Genomic DNA, 14,316 nt, shown 5'->3' on the forward strand with positions numbered 1-14,316 from the left:
AAGAGGACATGGCAAAAGAAGAAGTGTAAAGGTTTGTTCCTAGTTTCCTCGGAAGAGATCAGAATACAATGGGGGTAGGTGGAACAAATGATTTTGGTGCAACGTTTGGGGAAAAAAAAAGTCATCACTCTACAGTTACAAATAAAATATCCCTTCTTAGATTATGCCGAAGTTTTTTTTATATGTGTATGTTTTTATTATGTACTGTAATTTTATGCTGTATGTCAGCAGCAGCCTTATTCACATACTGTACTAAGAGGAATATTTTTTTTTCTCCACAATAAAAACTGGTTTGATAACTTGAAGATTTCAAATATATTGAGCCCTCCGAACGGCATCTAAATTGAAAAGTAATTTAAGGCATTAAAAAGGTTTGTTACAGATGGGCTTATTTACTAAAGCAGGGGTTTTCAGGAGGGTTAAAGCTTCAACTTCACGACCATACCTGGGAACCATCTGGGTTTGACCTGGCGTTTCCACGGGTGAAGCTCTGCTTCTAGGCAGCATTTGGCTATACCTACTTCTTACCTCTCATGAAGCCGCACTCACAGAAGATGGAGAGCTCCCATGTTTGTCCATGACTCCACTATTCATTATAAAGGGTCAACCCAGTGAATGTGGGGAGATTACCTTTAAAACAAACAAACAAACAAAAACACCTCAGCTCTCCTATTTGACTGTGCATTATCCTTGCCAGGATTGTTCTTGCAGGAAAACCTGGTCAGGTTGGCTCTTTATAATGCATGATGGGAAAAAAAAACATGGAGTCCTGCTTTAGTGAATAAACTCCAGAACTAAAGCATTGTTATAAATGTGTGTTGGATATGTAAAGATGGAGCAGTGCTTCAACTGTGTGGATGGCCAAACAGTGGACACCGGATGAAATCACCCAGTTATTACAATTCTTGCTTATTAATATGTTGGAGTCTCTGAAGACCATTACTATTTGACCCCTGCTACTATATCTAAAGTGCTTTTTGTCTCCAGATATACTATACTCACATATACGCACATATCATATTGTAATTGCATAGCATGGATTCCCAAACTTATATTTAACTATTTAATTACATTATATGTATGTTCCCTTTACCTATTAGTGTGTGGAGAAGACTTACAGAGTGCTTCTCCCTAGAACAAGGCTCACTCTGCTCCTTCTAATGTAAAACTCTGCTAATGGAAGCTTTCGTATTGTTTGTCAAAAGCTTCAATAAAATTATTCAAAACACAAAGTCATTTGGTTGTATTTCTTTGCTGGTTGTTTAAAGGGGAGAATTATTTAAAGTGCACCTGCTATAAAAGGTGACAAGGAGGCACACTGTATAAGTATAACATGTTACATTAGAATGAAAAAAGCCAGCATACCTTTAATATGAATGCTAAAAAATGTCATGTTTAAAGTCACTGAGCAGATGGCTGCCATGTTTATACACATGTTAAGCAATAGGGGGGCTGAAATACCTAAACTCATTAACTAGGAGGGGGGCCCAAATACTTTTGCTCATATAGTGTATATGCACCCTGTTTTTTGCATTAATTGTATATTAAATCTGATCTGATCTAGTCAAGCACAATACTTAAGCTAATAACACACAAACAATGGTAATCTTCCATGTCTTTGTTGTATACACCCATTAAACATTCACAGTGCTGGTGGAAAATGTGAGTGAACCCTTGGATTTAATAACTGGTTAAACCTCCTTTTGGCAGCAATAACCTTACAGAACTGCTTAAACTCAACCATGATGTCTGGTGTGAATGGCTCTGTAGAGGTCATTGCTGCTAATGGGTTAAGGTCTCGGCTATCAATGAGCAACTCCAAAAGGAGAATATTCTTGTTTTTTTAAGTCATTCTGTAGTACCAGGATGCATCCATGGAGGCCCCACCTTGCAACTTACAGGACTTATAGGATCTGCTGCTAAAGTCTTGGAGCCAGATACCACAGCATACCTTCAAAGGCCTAGTGGAGTCCATTCCACTAGGCCTTTGGTGGCAAAAAAGGCAACCTACACACTATTAGGCAGGTGGTCATAATGTTAAGGCTGATCGTTGTATAATGTGAAGAAACAAAACGTACAATAGCTCCCATCGTCCCCAGTTAAGTGGTAATTAAAATAACCTGGGGGGTATTGCTCCTCAATATACACCCATCTTCTGCTCAGAAGGATTGGGGTTATGCTTTCCAAAATCACCTTATAAAAGGTACAGAATTAGTTTAACACTCCCTATCACATCTAGACACAGGTTCCAGTTGGGAGGTAAACGGGTTTTCGAGAGGCTTGCATTTTAAAACTTGCATAAAGGAGCACTACCTTTTTTCACTCATCAATGCATTTACTGCACTGCAATCCTCAGGTACGCTCAAGAGACACAAAAGACGCTTGGAAGACAAACTAACGTGGTAGTGCCGTACTGCTATGTATCCCTTCTCAAGAAACGAGGAATGGTTGTGATGCAACTATGCGTGCTTTCTTAAAGTGAATGTCATTAAAGCAGGGTAGGCCTGTATACTCTACTCCAGGGGCGTCCAACGTGCGGCCCTCCAGCTGCTGCAGGACTACATCTCCCATACTCCTCAGCCAGCCCCTTAGCCGAAAGAGTATTATGGGAGATGTTCCCATGCTCTACTCCCTTGCAGTGCAATATGATGGTAACAGTGGTACCATCTAGTGGCCATTTGGTAGAACTACATACTTTCACTCTCCCAACCAAGAGTCCAGTTACGTTACTTGCTTGCAGTTCACGTGTAAATTTGAAATAAATAAATAAAAGGAGGAAAAAAGAAAAATACATACAGGAATGCAAAAAAAAATTTTCATTCAAAAACAGGGGGCACTGAAAATGAATTCTGTGCATCAAAGCTATACTCCAAGGAACTTCTCTCCACACCCACATCTGAATTTGATGCCAGATAAGAACCATTCGGCCCATCTAGCCTGCCCTTTTTTCTGATTAAATGGGGTATAAACCCCCATCATTCTTTGATCAGGTCCTATATTAAGGAAAGATGTATGTCTATCCAATGCCTGTTTTAATTCCATCACTGTATTAGCCTCCACCAATGCTGCTGAAGACTGTTCCATTTATCTACTACCCTCTGAGTAAAGTAGAGCTTCCTTACGTTACATCTAAGCCTATGGCCTTCTAGTTTTAAATATTGCTACTCCTTTTGAATAAGCTTACCTCCTGTACTTTGTTACCCCCTTAACCCCTTAAGGACAATAGGGGTTTTTACTCGTAGTATATTGTGGGACAATGGCTCTTTTAACGTTTTTCGGTGTTACTGTTTAGCTGTGATTTTCTTCTCTCTCATTTCATGCTCCCACACATATTATATATTGTTTTTTTCAGGACAAACAGGGCTTTCTTTAGATACCATTCATTTTATCATATCATCTAATTTACTATACAAAATGATAAAATATGGGGATTTTTTGTTAAAAAATTACTTTTTCTCACTTTTTAAACAGAAAACTTTTACTCATCTGCAAAAACTAATGAAAAAACCTACTAAATAGATTCTACTATTTGTCCTGAGTTTAGAAATAATGTTTTTATGTTTTTTTGCTTTTTTCTGCACGTTATGGGGCAATAAGTACAGGTAGAGTTTTGCCATTTCAAAACCTTTTTTTCCAAATCTGGTAATTCTTCCCCCCATGCGCCATTTCGGGTATCTTTGAAGCCGGCCAATGCAATTTACCCCATCAAATCATATATTTTTAAAAACTAGACACCCCAAGGTATTTGAAATGCTGGTATTTTAACCCTTTCAATGCACCAATTTTACCACTACCCTTTGTGAAACTTTATGGTAGTAATTCTTTTTGTATTTTTTTCACACATGTTGTATAAATTTATCGCTCCTGGTGTATGTCCGTGTCACACAACACCCCAATATGTGTTCAGTAACATCTCCTGAGCGCAGCGATACCCCCCATGCATGGGTTTGTAGGGTTATTTGGGAGATAAAAGGCCGCCTTTGTGAGGTGTGTATTTTTTTGCCATTTAGACATCTGCCCCATGTCCCATATTTGGGACATCTTTGAACCCGGCCAATTCAATTTACCCCATCAAATCATATATTTTTTAATACTAGACACCCTATGGGCATTTGTAATGCCAATATTTTAACTCTTTCCATAATGGAATTTTTGTAAAGATAAAAAAATTTAGGACTTGCTTATTAAAAACTTTTTTTTTTTGGTGACAGTGGGGATTTTTACATGTTACCATATTTTCGACATTTTTTTGAAACATTTTTTTAATTTTTTTTTTACTAGTCACTCTCATTAGTGAGCTGGGCTCCATTGACCTTGCATGGTTGGATGCAGTACCTGCATTCAACCTGCAGGAGGAGCTCGAGAGTTCTCAAGAGGGTCTGGATAGACCCTCTGTGAACTCATATCTATTGTTAATGCCACCCTGTGAATGACGGCAACGTCATTCACAGGATGGCACTTGTGGTTGCTCCTCGGAGCAATCACAAGGCGATCGGGGGGTTGTGTTGCTACATGCCTCGATACTGAGGCATGTCAGCATCACAGTTTATGCTTAGGAAGCGATTCCGATCGCTTACTAAGCAGTTTTAGCTGGGCGCCGCCGCGATCTTTGATGATCGGTGCGGCGGCGGCCATTTTTCTTCCGGGGAGGGCTGCCGAGGGCTGCCCTTCCCGGATCCACGGTCAGCCTCACTTGTGAGGCTTCCGTGGATGCTGCAAAGCCGCCGATCGCGGCGAAAACACCGCTGCAGCTATTTAACGGCAGCCCGTACATGTACGGGCATTGTCCTTAACCCGTTGCACGGCAACTCCGTACATGTACAGGGATTGTCGTTAAGGGGTTAACGACCTTTGACGGTCCTGAACCGTCATTAGATTAAATAATCAGCAATCACTTTCCTTGCTTAAACGGCGTTGCTGTAATGCCTCGATAGCATTCAGTAACATCGAGATCGGCATCAGGGGCCATGTCTGGGCCCTCCCCGGAGCGTCAACATCCGCCATCCACTGTATGGCGGCAGACGCCCGTTTTAAAAGAGAGCGGTCACAACCGCCACTGCGAGTGATTTTGGCACTCGCAAGATGGCGGCACCCTTTAAAACAATGAAGTTGAAAAGAATCCTCGGGAGAGTCTTTCCAGACCCTCCTGAGAATCTGGCTCCACTTGCAGGTTGAATACAGGTACTGCATTCAACCATGCAAGTCAATTGAGCCCAGCTTTCTAATCACAATACGATTAGTAAAATATTCAAAAAATAATAATAAAAAAAAAATGGAGAAAAAAATTGCTAAATAAAAAAAAAAAAATGTGCTAATATTTAAAAATAATTATGCAGTGATGTCACTAGAGGAACCATCCAGTACCAGCAAAATTTTAAAAAACATAAAAAAGTCAAAAAAAGAATAAAATAACTAAAATAAAAAATAAAGTTTATTATTTTGATCAAGTACTAAAATTATCTCAACATAGAAAGAGTTAAAATAAAAGCATTTCAAGTACCCAAGGGGTGTCTAAGTTAATAAAAAATGAATGGTTTGATGGGGTAAATTGGAGTGGCTGGGCTCAAAGATTGGGCATAGGCACAGACTGACCAAAATGGAGAAAAAAAAAGCGCTCTTCCCCCAAAGAATACTACAACAAATTTTGTGGTAGAATATCATGCATGAAAAGGGTTAAAATACCAGCATTTGAAACACCTTGGGGTGTCTAGTTTTCAAAAATATATGGTGTGACGGGGTAAATTGAAGTAGCCGGCTTCAAAGATGTTCTAAAGAGGTTATAGAGGCAGAATGACCAAATGCTAAAAGTCCAAGCAGGCGCCTACTTTGCCTATACTGGCCCTGGCCCTGCTTGCTGGCCCTGCTTGCAAGCAAGGAACGACAGGAACGTCCTCTAAAAGCAATGAGAGTTCTTTCTGTGCATGCACGCAGGGGGTCTCATTAGAGCGCTGAAGCTGGTGGTAAATATAGAGTGCATGTGTTCTGGCAAGCTGGAAATGTGTTCGGCCAAACGCTCTTGTGCAATCCAGGGAGTTGGGCCGCCCTAATTGTGTATCTGTTTGGAACATAAATTGTAGAGAAATAATATTTAAAGCAGTATATGTTCATTCAGTCAAAGTATGTTATGCCTTTATAAGATATACAGCCGCTTGTGGCCATATACCAGAGCAGATTGTTGGAAGTTTTACCATTTTTCTAGCTGAGATGTTGGGATAGCTCATATGCGAGACGGAATATCATGGAAGGCAGCAGAGCACAACCTGTGCACCGACTGACCAAATAAAATATCAACGTCAGTCTGTACTTGCACATGGGCGCCCTCTACAGAGCGGTTTGTAAAGTGCAGCCATTAAGAGCGTTACAACAAACTATACATTAACAAACTATACATTATCTACTTATATATAAGAAGACCAGCTGGGGCAAGTGAACACACGTCACTCGCATGACTTACATGGAACCTTTCGTTTCTTTATCCTTATCCCTCAGGCTCCAAGCGTCACACTATGGGGATTTGAGGAGCCCCACGAGCCTTGTTAAATTCGTGCTGCGTTCGAGGCTTATAATTATTAATAATTGAATTGGACACATAGGGGGTCATCGAGATACTGTAATTATAATGTTGGTACACCTACCTCTTGGGAGCTGCTGGTGAAACAGCCTTCTGGTGCCCTCCGTGAATCCCTGTGTTCACAATGACGCTGATGAAAGCTTTCTAGCTGTGCATAATAAGCAATAATTACTGTTTACACAGATGTAGCCAGGCCCTGGATTTTACCCCTATGGGAGTCACGATACGTGATGTGTGCATTTCAAGTTTGAAGTTACACTTTAAATGTAGGTGAAATCAAGTAGCAATTGAACATTGTATGTAGAGCAACTGAAATATGACTGTATTTGGATGAATTAACACCGCACTAAACGCCATGTTGTTATTACGTTTACCTTACGATGAAGCCAGAAACTTTAACCAATCAGGATTCTTGTAAGAAACGGTCGTTGGAAACGGTTCTAAAATTGATGCTAGATGGATAGTTGCGCACCGCACTATTCAGCCGGCTCCATAGCTCAGGGGTTAGAGCACTGGTCTTGTAAACCAGGGGTCGCGAGTTCAAATCTCGCTGGGGCCTGCACCTTCTTTTTTTCTGTTTCCACATTCTAGATTTGCAAAATTGTTTAACATTACTTGTTTTGCAGTACTTTAAGCATTTATGAACATTAAAATGAAATATTTGCAATCAAATTAAATTAATGATAAAAAACTTCATATATATTTTAAAAGTTGGTCCATTAGCAGCTATCTCACCAGACACTTTAGGACTGGCAAAGCATTATTATTATTATTATTACTACTTATTATTTTAGCCAGCTTACAGCGTATTTTATTTTTTGAGTGCTAGCAGGTTTCAAACCTCTATTACAATAGCAAAATTACCAATAACAAAACATTTGCCAATAAAAGAAGCTAAGACTTGCTTTTTTTGCAATTTTACAGCGTATTATGGATTTTTTATGAGCCCACTTCATCTGTTTTGTAGTTGGTGAATGTGAAATGTATATTACACAGCGCTACTGTACACAGTGCATAATGATAATGTCTCTTTGCTACACTACACTATATGCACTACACTATAAGATCAAACTTATATGGACAACTGACCACCAACCCTATATGAGTTTGTTGGACATCCCATTCCAATAACGTGGGCATTAATGTGGAGTTACTACCCCCCCCCTCCTGTGGCTATAACCGCCTCTACTCTTCTAGAAAGGCTTTCCAAAACGTTTTGGAGCATTTCAGGGAATTTTAGCCCATTCATCCAGTAGAGTATGAGATCAGGCACTGATGCTGGATGAGAAGGCCTGACTAGCAATTGACATTCCAAAAGTGTTTAGTGGGGTTAAGGTCAGGGTTCTGTGTGGGCCACTCAAGGTCCTCCACAGCAAACTCGCCAAACCATGTGTGTATGGACCTTGCTTTGTGCATGGGGGCACACTCGTTCTGAAACAGGAAGGGGCCTTCTTCGGCTTGCATGCAGCTGCTTGACAAAAACCCATTTCATGAAGCTCCTGGCGCACAGTGCCTGTGCTTATGTTGCTTTCAGAGGCAGTTTGGAATTCTGTAGTGAGTGATGTGTTTTTTATGCTCTATGAGTTTCAGCTCTGGTGAGCTGGTGTTACTCCTAGACAATTCCTATTCACAATAATAGCACTTGCAGTGGGCCAAGCCAGATCTAGCAGGTCAGAAATTTCATAAACTGACTTGTGTCAAAGGTGGCATCCTATGAGTTTAATGTCACTGAGGTCTTCAGTATGACCTGTTAAAGTGCCAATGTTTGTCTATGGAGGTGGCTACATATGTGCTTGATTTTCTACACATGTTAGCAATGGATGTGGCAGAAACAACTAAACTCAATAAGTAGGAGGGTTGTCTACACACATAAGAACATTGGTGCATATCTCTGGCCAAAATGGATAGCAACACACTGCTGACTGCAGCTCCTGAAACTTTATACTGGGACATTTTAGATGTCTGAAGAGTGGCCAAAACACTTTTGACACTCTCATCCTTGCCAAATATACTCTGACTAGTCCAATGCATGCTGGTGTCCCACTCATGTAACTGCACAATAAAGAGAACTCATGCATTCATAAAGTAGCCTCCACTGTTGTCCTGGCTACTGTGTCAGAACAGAACTATTTACTTTATGGATAAATAAAGAGCTCTTTCAAAAGGCATGGAAAAGCTCAGTATCTGCACAAGGATCCCAGGGACAAGGATTGAAGTCATTGCCCGCTAGTCAGTTACTGAAATCACCACCAGAAAGCCAGTTATTGCAATCCCCTGCTAAAGTGTCACACAGTCAGTCCTAGAATGGCCTTCGAGAAAACCCAGCAAAAGGGCAACAGGCAGATGGCAACTCTCATTTACTTTTATTGCCGCTAGCATGGCTGCAAAAGTGGAGAAATATTTTCCCTATTGTCCCACAAATAGCCTTTAAACCCAGACGATAGAAGTAGCAAAGGTGACAAGTGAAAAGGGGCCCTCAGACGTTCAGAAAGGCATAGTGTTTCAGAAAATGATGTCACTAGAACATATACTTTAGTATACCATAAGTATGTAAAATGCATAAAATGAGTTTGATTATTCATGGTGTAAATTCTACATACCTGATGGTGCACCTGAGAAAAAATATCCTGAAGCATATAGGATTCTTAAATGTCTAAGTCTTAAGACTTGCATAGCTTTCCTTAGTTTATGTAAAACTATTCTTTTAATCATTTGTATTAAAAAAAGATGGCATCTAAATAGGTTTGTTTAGGGTCCTAAAAACCTAGAGCAACCCTTTCTCTTTCAGTTGGGTTCTACTTAGAAACTTTGTATGAGCTTATTCAAGGTGGTGACACCTACAAGGTTTTACAGCCAACACTGTAGCTTGTCTCATATAAACACTATGATTTGGCACAGAGGAAGAAGCATCAATGTGTCATTAAACTAAAACAAACATTATTAGAAGATGACATGAGTGTTTCTTAAGGACCCAAACCATAGAAGATATATTTGTATATTTGGGAAACCAGAGAAGAAAGCTTTGTGGCGGGTTCTATACAGGGTTTTGAGCTTTACACTGCAAATGTCTCAAACATTTCTTCAAACTATTACTCAAAACATTTGTATTTAGTTTGCATCCCATATAATAATTGCTTGTTACAACATTCTAACACTAGCACCAAACTATCTTCATTCTTTAGCATAATATAATTAATTTAGTAACACTACCTGGTGTTTAAAAATATTTGTTTAGGGGCTATATTTATCTTTGGTTAACCTGAGATCTTAAACAAAAGGAGGCAATTAGTACTAACAGTTAGTTGCTATACTTTCCCTCAGCTCACCCAACTAATACTGCCCAAACCAGTCAAGGAGAGTCAGAGTTCCTAAAGCATATACTGTGTATTTTTCAATGTCCCCAGTGTCCAAAATTTGCGGTAAAGTACACTAAGGTAGCAGATGTTTTTTATTTGTCGCAAATGTAAATAACTGACTGTTCTGGGGGCAATTCATAACAGATCCAAGAAGAACCGTGTAACATGAATTCACTTACCTGTGGTACACCTGCCTTTTTGGTTTACAGCACTGGTGATGATCCACCTCATCATTTTGGTTGAGGGTCATGGGAGCTGCATTACACAAACACACTGATTGACAGTTTTTAATAAAAGCCATAGTATATAAATGTATGTCTGTGTGCGTGACATTTTTTGTCTGTGGGGTGCTTTGTTAGATTAGAGAGCATCTAACCTAACTCGTGTTCCTGCATGCTGACAAGCTGACAAAAACAACAGATTTGCTGCCAGCTTTCAGCAAACTTTATTTTTTAAGGTTAATATGGAAACTGGCAGCTATACCATTACAGGCAAGGATTGGAACATGCTGAGGCTCTGCATTTGATTGTACACCCAAGGCTTCTGCGTATAGTGGCAGTCTTGTTTGTATATTCACAGAATGATGGATGACCTTCTGAGCCGACCCCGCCAATCTTGAATATCATACATGGCTGGTACTATAGCTTTGGATATATACTTTAATCCTCAGGGTCTATATTTCTGTTTTTGCGTTAATGGAAGGCCAACCACATTGTCTTAAAATCCCACTTGGTACTGTGTAATTAAATAGTAATGAAAGGGTAAACTCTAATCCAAAATAACTACAGTGAAACTAACATAACTTGTGTCAAAACAAAACCAACAAAGCAAATATAATTTTCCTTTAGAAAAAAATGGTCACAGTTTGGTTTTATGCCAAGTTATCATTTGTAGGTGTTTTGGGGAATCCAAAGGCAATTGTGATGTGTAATTAGCTCTGAACTCCAGGCACGCCCCTTAATTACAGAGACAAGGTTAGTCATATAAAGTGTCTTCACATTGGATCCCAGTAGTAGATGGTCAGAAGGACATCACACCACAGCGGGGTGAGCATACTTTCTCATTTCCACCAACACAATGCCAACAAGAAAGGGAGTTCTAATAATGTAATAGTACCAATGACTTACCGAGAGAGCAGTGCTGATTACACTTCACTAGATGAGAGAACTTTAGAGAGTCGACTGCCAATATCATCATTATGGAACAACCATGCCCAGTGCTTAAGTAATTTAACACACTGTGCTAGTTTGTTGTATATTTACATGAGTTTGTGCTAGTTTTGTGTATATTTACATTAGTTTCCTGTAGGGAAAATGAAAAAAGCCAGTTTATGAAAGACGCCTTAGCTCTTTGTCACATTGAAGTTCTGATTAACACTACCTGGATTCATGATCCTGGGCAGATTATTGTTGCTGGTATAGAATAATTTAACACCCACTTTAGCAGTTGTGTAGATTCAAATGCATAGCTAGGTTGACTATTCTCTATACAGCGAGCTTACAGGAAAGAGGCTCATAACCTTTAGGTTGTCAGTGTCCCGAGTCTTGTTATATCAATAATTTACGTTACTTCTTTGAACAGTCAGAGGTGTCGATGGTGTTAAGACTAGTCAGAAAGCTACATTAGGTGTTAGTATTGTTTGAGCAGCTTTTGAGCGGAATCAAATGGTGTATTCTATTTTAGGCACAGTGATAACATGATAGCTAGATATGGGATTATTAGCTAGATAGTTATGCATGCTTCAGTCCCTTGCAGTTATGTTCATTAATATACCCACTGGCACCCTATCCATACTATCTGCGGTTAGGAGAGGCTTCCCTGTGCCCTGCTTAATACGAATCCTGAGGACGTCACTACAGAGGTAACTGTTGTATATCTAAGGTAATTCATCCTTGCCCTAACGATAAGTTTGAAATGTTAGCATTCACCCACAAAAACTCTATCCCTCTGTCTGAGTTCACCTTTTGTAAGAAAATACTGTAGCCCGATAGTTACTTGTTACTCTTTTGTCACTTTTGCCTCTCAGTTCATTTATGAAACTAAAATCATTTTTGTGGTGGTACCATCTGGTTTTTACCTGCAGACATGCAGACTTATTCAAAGAACTAAATGAATAATTATGAGAAGAATTGCAATATCTATACAATGCTCTATTTTCGCCATAGATAACTTTTTTCTTTATAATGTCACTTGGCAAAACCCCAAAACAACATATTGTAGAACTATAAGTATCAAAAGGAAATTGAGTGATTTATTTTATAGAGGCCTAATACTGTAGTATGTTAAAATTCAATGTTTCCTTCTACTATAGAACAGAAAACGTATTTTGTATATTATATATCTGTTATATACACAATACACACCTTACCCACCCAATACATATACAGACAATACATAACTCACATACATGTGGACACACCTTGTACCCAATCTACACGTTATACAACATGTTATATAAATACCTATTATATATTTTATACACACCTCATATATTAACTATTTTCACATACCATGCAAATCCACAATCATTCAATTCACCATTATAACAAACCGCAGGTAAATATTACCTGTTAGAAAAGTTAATCATGTAACTAGAAAAAAACAAATTTAACGTTCTGATTTATTTTTGTATTAACGCAAGAAGCAGCGGGTAGTAGTTCTCTTGCTGAAAACAGCAGAATGTAGGCAATATCCCAAGAATTTTACTATTGTTGGGGTAATGTGAGTTCCAGTTTTGAACAATTGTTGATGTCCTTCTTCTTTTTCAGGTTCACTAAAGTAAATGGAAGGTGCTCACATCCATGATCTTCTGAAGACATCAGTTGATGTAAGATGATACATGCTTGTCTTCATCAGACTGTGAAATCATCCTTGGTACCTTCAATATAATATCTTTTACTTACCACTACCCATGCTTCCTGTGTTTATTATTGCCTCCATGGCTATTGTAACACTGAGCACCTTGGTGGGGGTCTTCACGAACACACTCATTATTGCAGTGAATCTCATGGATAAGGCCAAGGGAAAGAGTCTTGGCTCCTCAGACCTCATTCTGGTCACACTTGGGGCCTCCAATGTGTTATTCCAGTTTACCATGTTAGCTAATGATTTTGTGAGTTTTCTGTACACTGACCTCTATTTTTCGGATCAAGTTTACATTACCTTCACAGTCTTGCTCATCCTTCCTATCTACTCCAGCTTCTGGTTCACTGTTTGTCTCTCTGTTTACTACTGTTTGCAAATTGTAATATTCACACATCCCTTTTTAATCAGGCTGAAGATGGGGTTATCTCAGCTTATTCCACAGTTGCTAATTGTCTCTGTTTTCACCTCTGTAACAACTGGCCTCCCATCTGCATGGAACGTGTACAGAGATGCCCAGGATTTAAACACGTCTACCAACGAGAGCACCGAAATTTCCGTTCCAAAACTTAATATCGTATATCTACTTCCCACTAACATCATTAGCTGCTCTCTACCTCTGGTCCTTGTTGGGATTGCTGATGGACTGATCATCAAGTCCCTTGTAGCGCACAGATACAAGGCAGATAGAAATGCAAAAGGAGTGCCCAGTGCTCGAGCAGAAGGACGAGTGCGGGCAGCCAGAACAATAAGCTGTCTCCTTTTTCTCTACATGTCTTTCTATATATCGGAAATCCTTATGTTTATAGATGCCTTCCCCCCAAGTAGCCCCGGATTCTGTGCCTGTTTGATGGTTATATATAGTTATTCTCCGGCACAGTCTATTGTGCTGATTCTTGGAAGCCCAAAACTGAAACAGGTGTCTCTCAGTTTACTCCGACGTACAGGAGGAATGAATAGAAAAAGATCTAAAACTACTAATGTCTTATTTATCAATCCTATATTTAAAAAAGAAACCCTTCAAACAACCAAGTGAAGCTTTTACTCTTTGGTTTATTACCAAACTTTCTATTTGGTATTCCAATTTTGAATTGTTTTGGAAAATACCGCATTATATGAAACTAATCTTTGAAAACTTGCTTATCTAATCATCTTGTAAAACACATCTAAATGTATTAAAATTGTAAATGAGTTTACCAGTTGCTTTGTGATCATCTGTTTAACGTTAACTATTATTTCAATAATAGGGAACAGAAAAAAGGTTGGCAATATTCAGCGAATTGATCCTTTAAGACAACAACCCAAAATAAATTTGGCAGGCAACAACATTTCGGCCATATCTGTTAGAGGCCCACTAAAATAACACAAAAATAATGCAGCAAGGGTATAAATGCTACCTAAAAACCCTGTGACTCTATACACCTTGATGGTTGCCTATGGAAATGTAAGTACAACTTTAAAAAGCTTTTTGTAGTGGCCCAATGCATTTCCGATTAACAAAGTTAATTGCCTCTTTTGCCAACCCTT

At 39.1% G+C, this 14,316-nt stretch overlaps 1 protein-coding gene and 1 non-coding gene across 2 annotated transcripts; both read left to right on the forward strand.

The window, feature by feature from the left end:
- Positions 1-7,057: 7,057 nt before the first annotated feature.
- Positions 7,058-7,130, forward strand: TRNAT-UGU (transfer RNA threonine (anticodon UGU)). Its single transcript has one exon. It is a non-coding gene; the product is annotated as a tRNA-Thr (tRNA).
- Positions 7,131-12,838: 5,708 nt separating this feature from the next.
- Positions 12,839-13,825, forward strand: LOC128462631 (taste receptor type 2 member 40-like). Its single transcript, XM_053447963.1, has one exon. The coding sequence runs from the start codon at positions 12,839-12,841 to the stop codon at positions 13,823-13,825; it is 987 nt and encodes a 328-aa protein (XP_053303938.1).
- The last annotated feature ends 491 nt before the right edge of the window (positions 13,826-14,316 follow it).

This window comes from Spea bombifrons, chromosome 1, assembly GCF_027358695.1.
Source record: "Spea bombifrons isolate aSpeBom1 chromosome 1, aSpeBom1.2.pri, whole genome shotgun sequence".
NCBI classification, from domain to species: Eukaryota; Metazoa; Chordata; class Amphibia; order Anura; family Pelobatidae; genus Spea; species Spea bombifrons.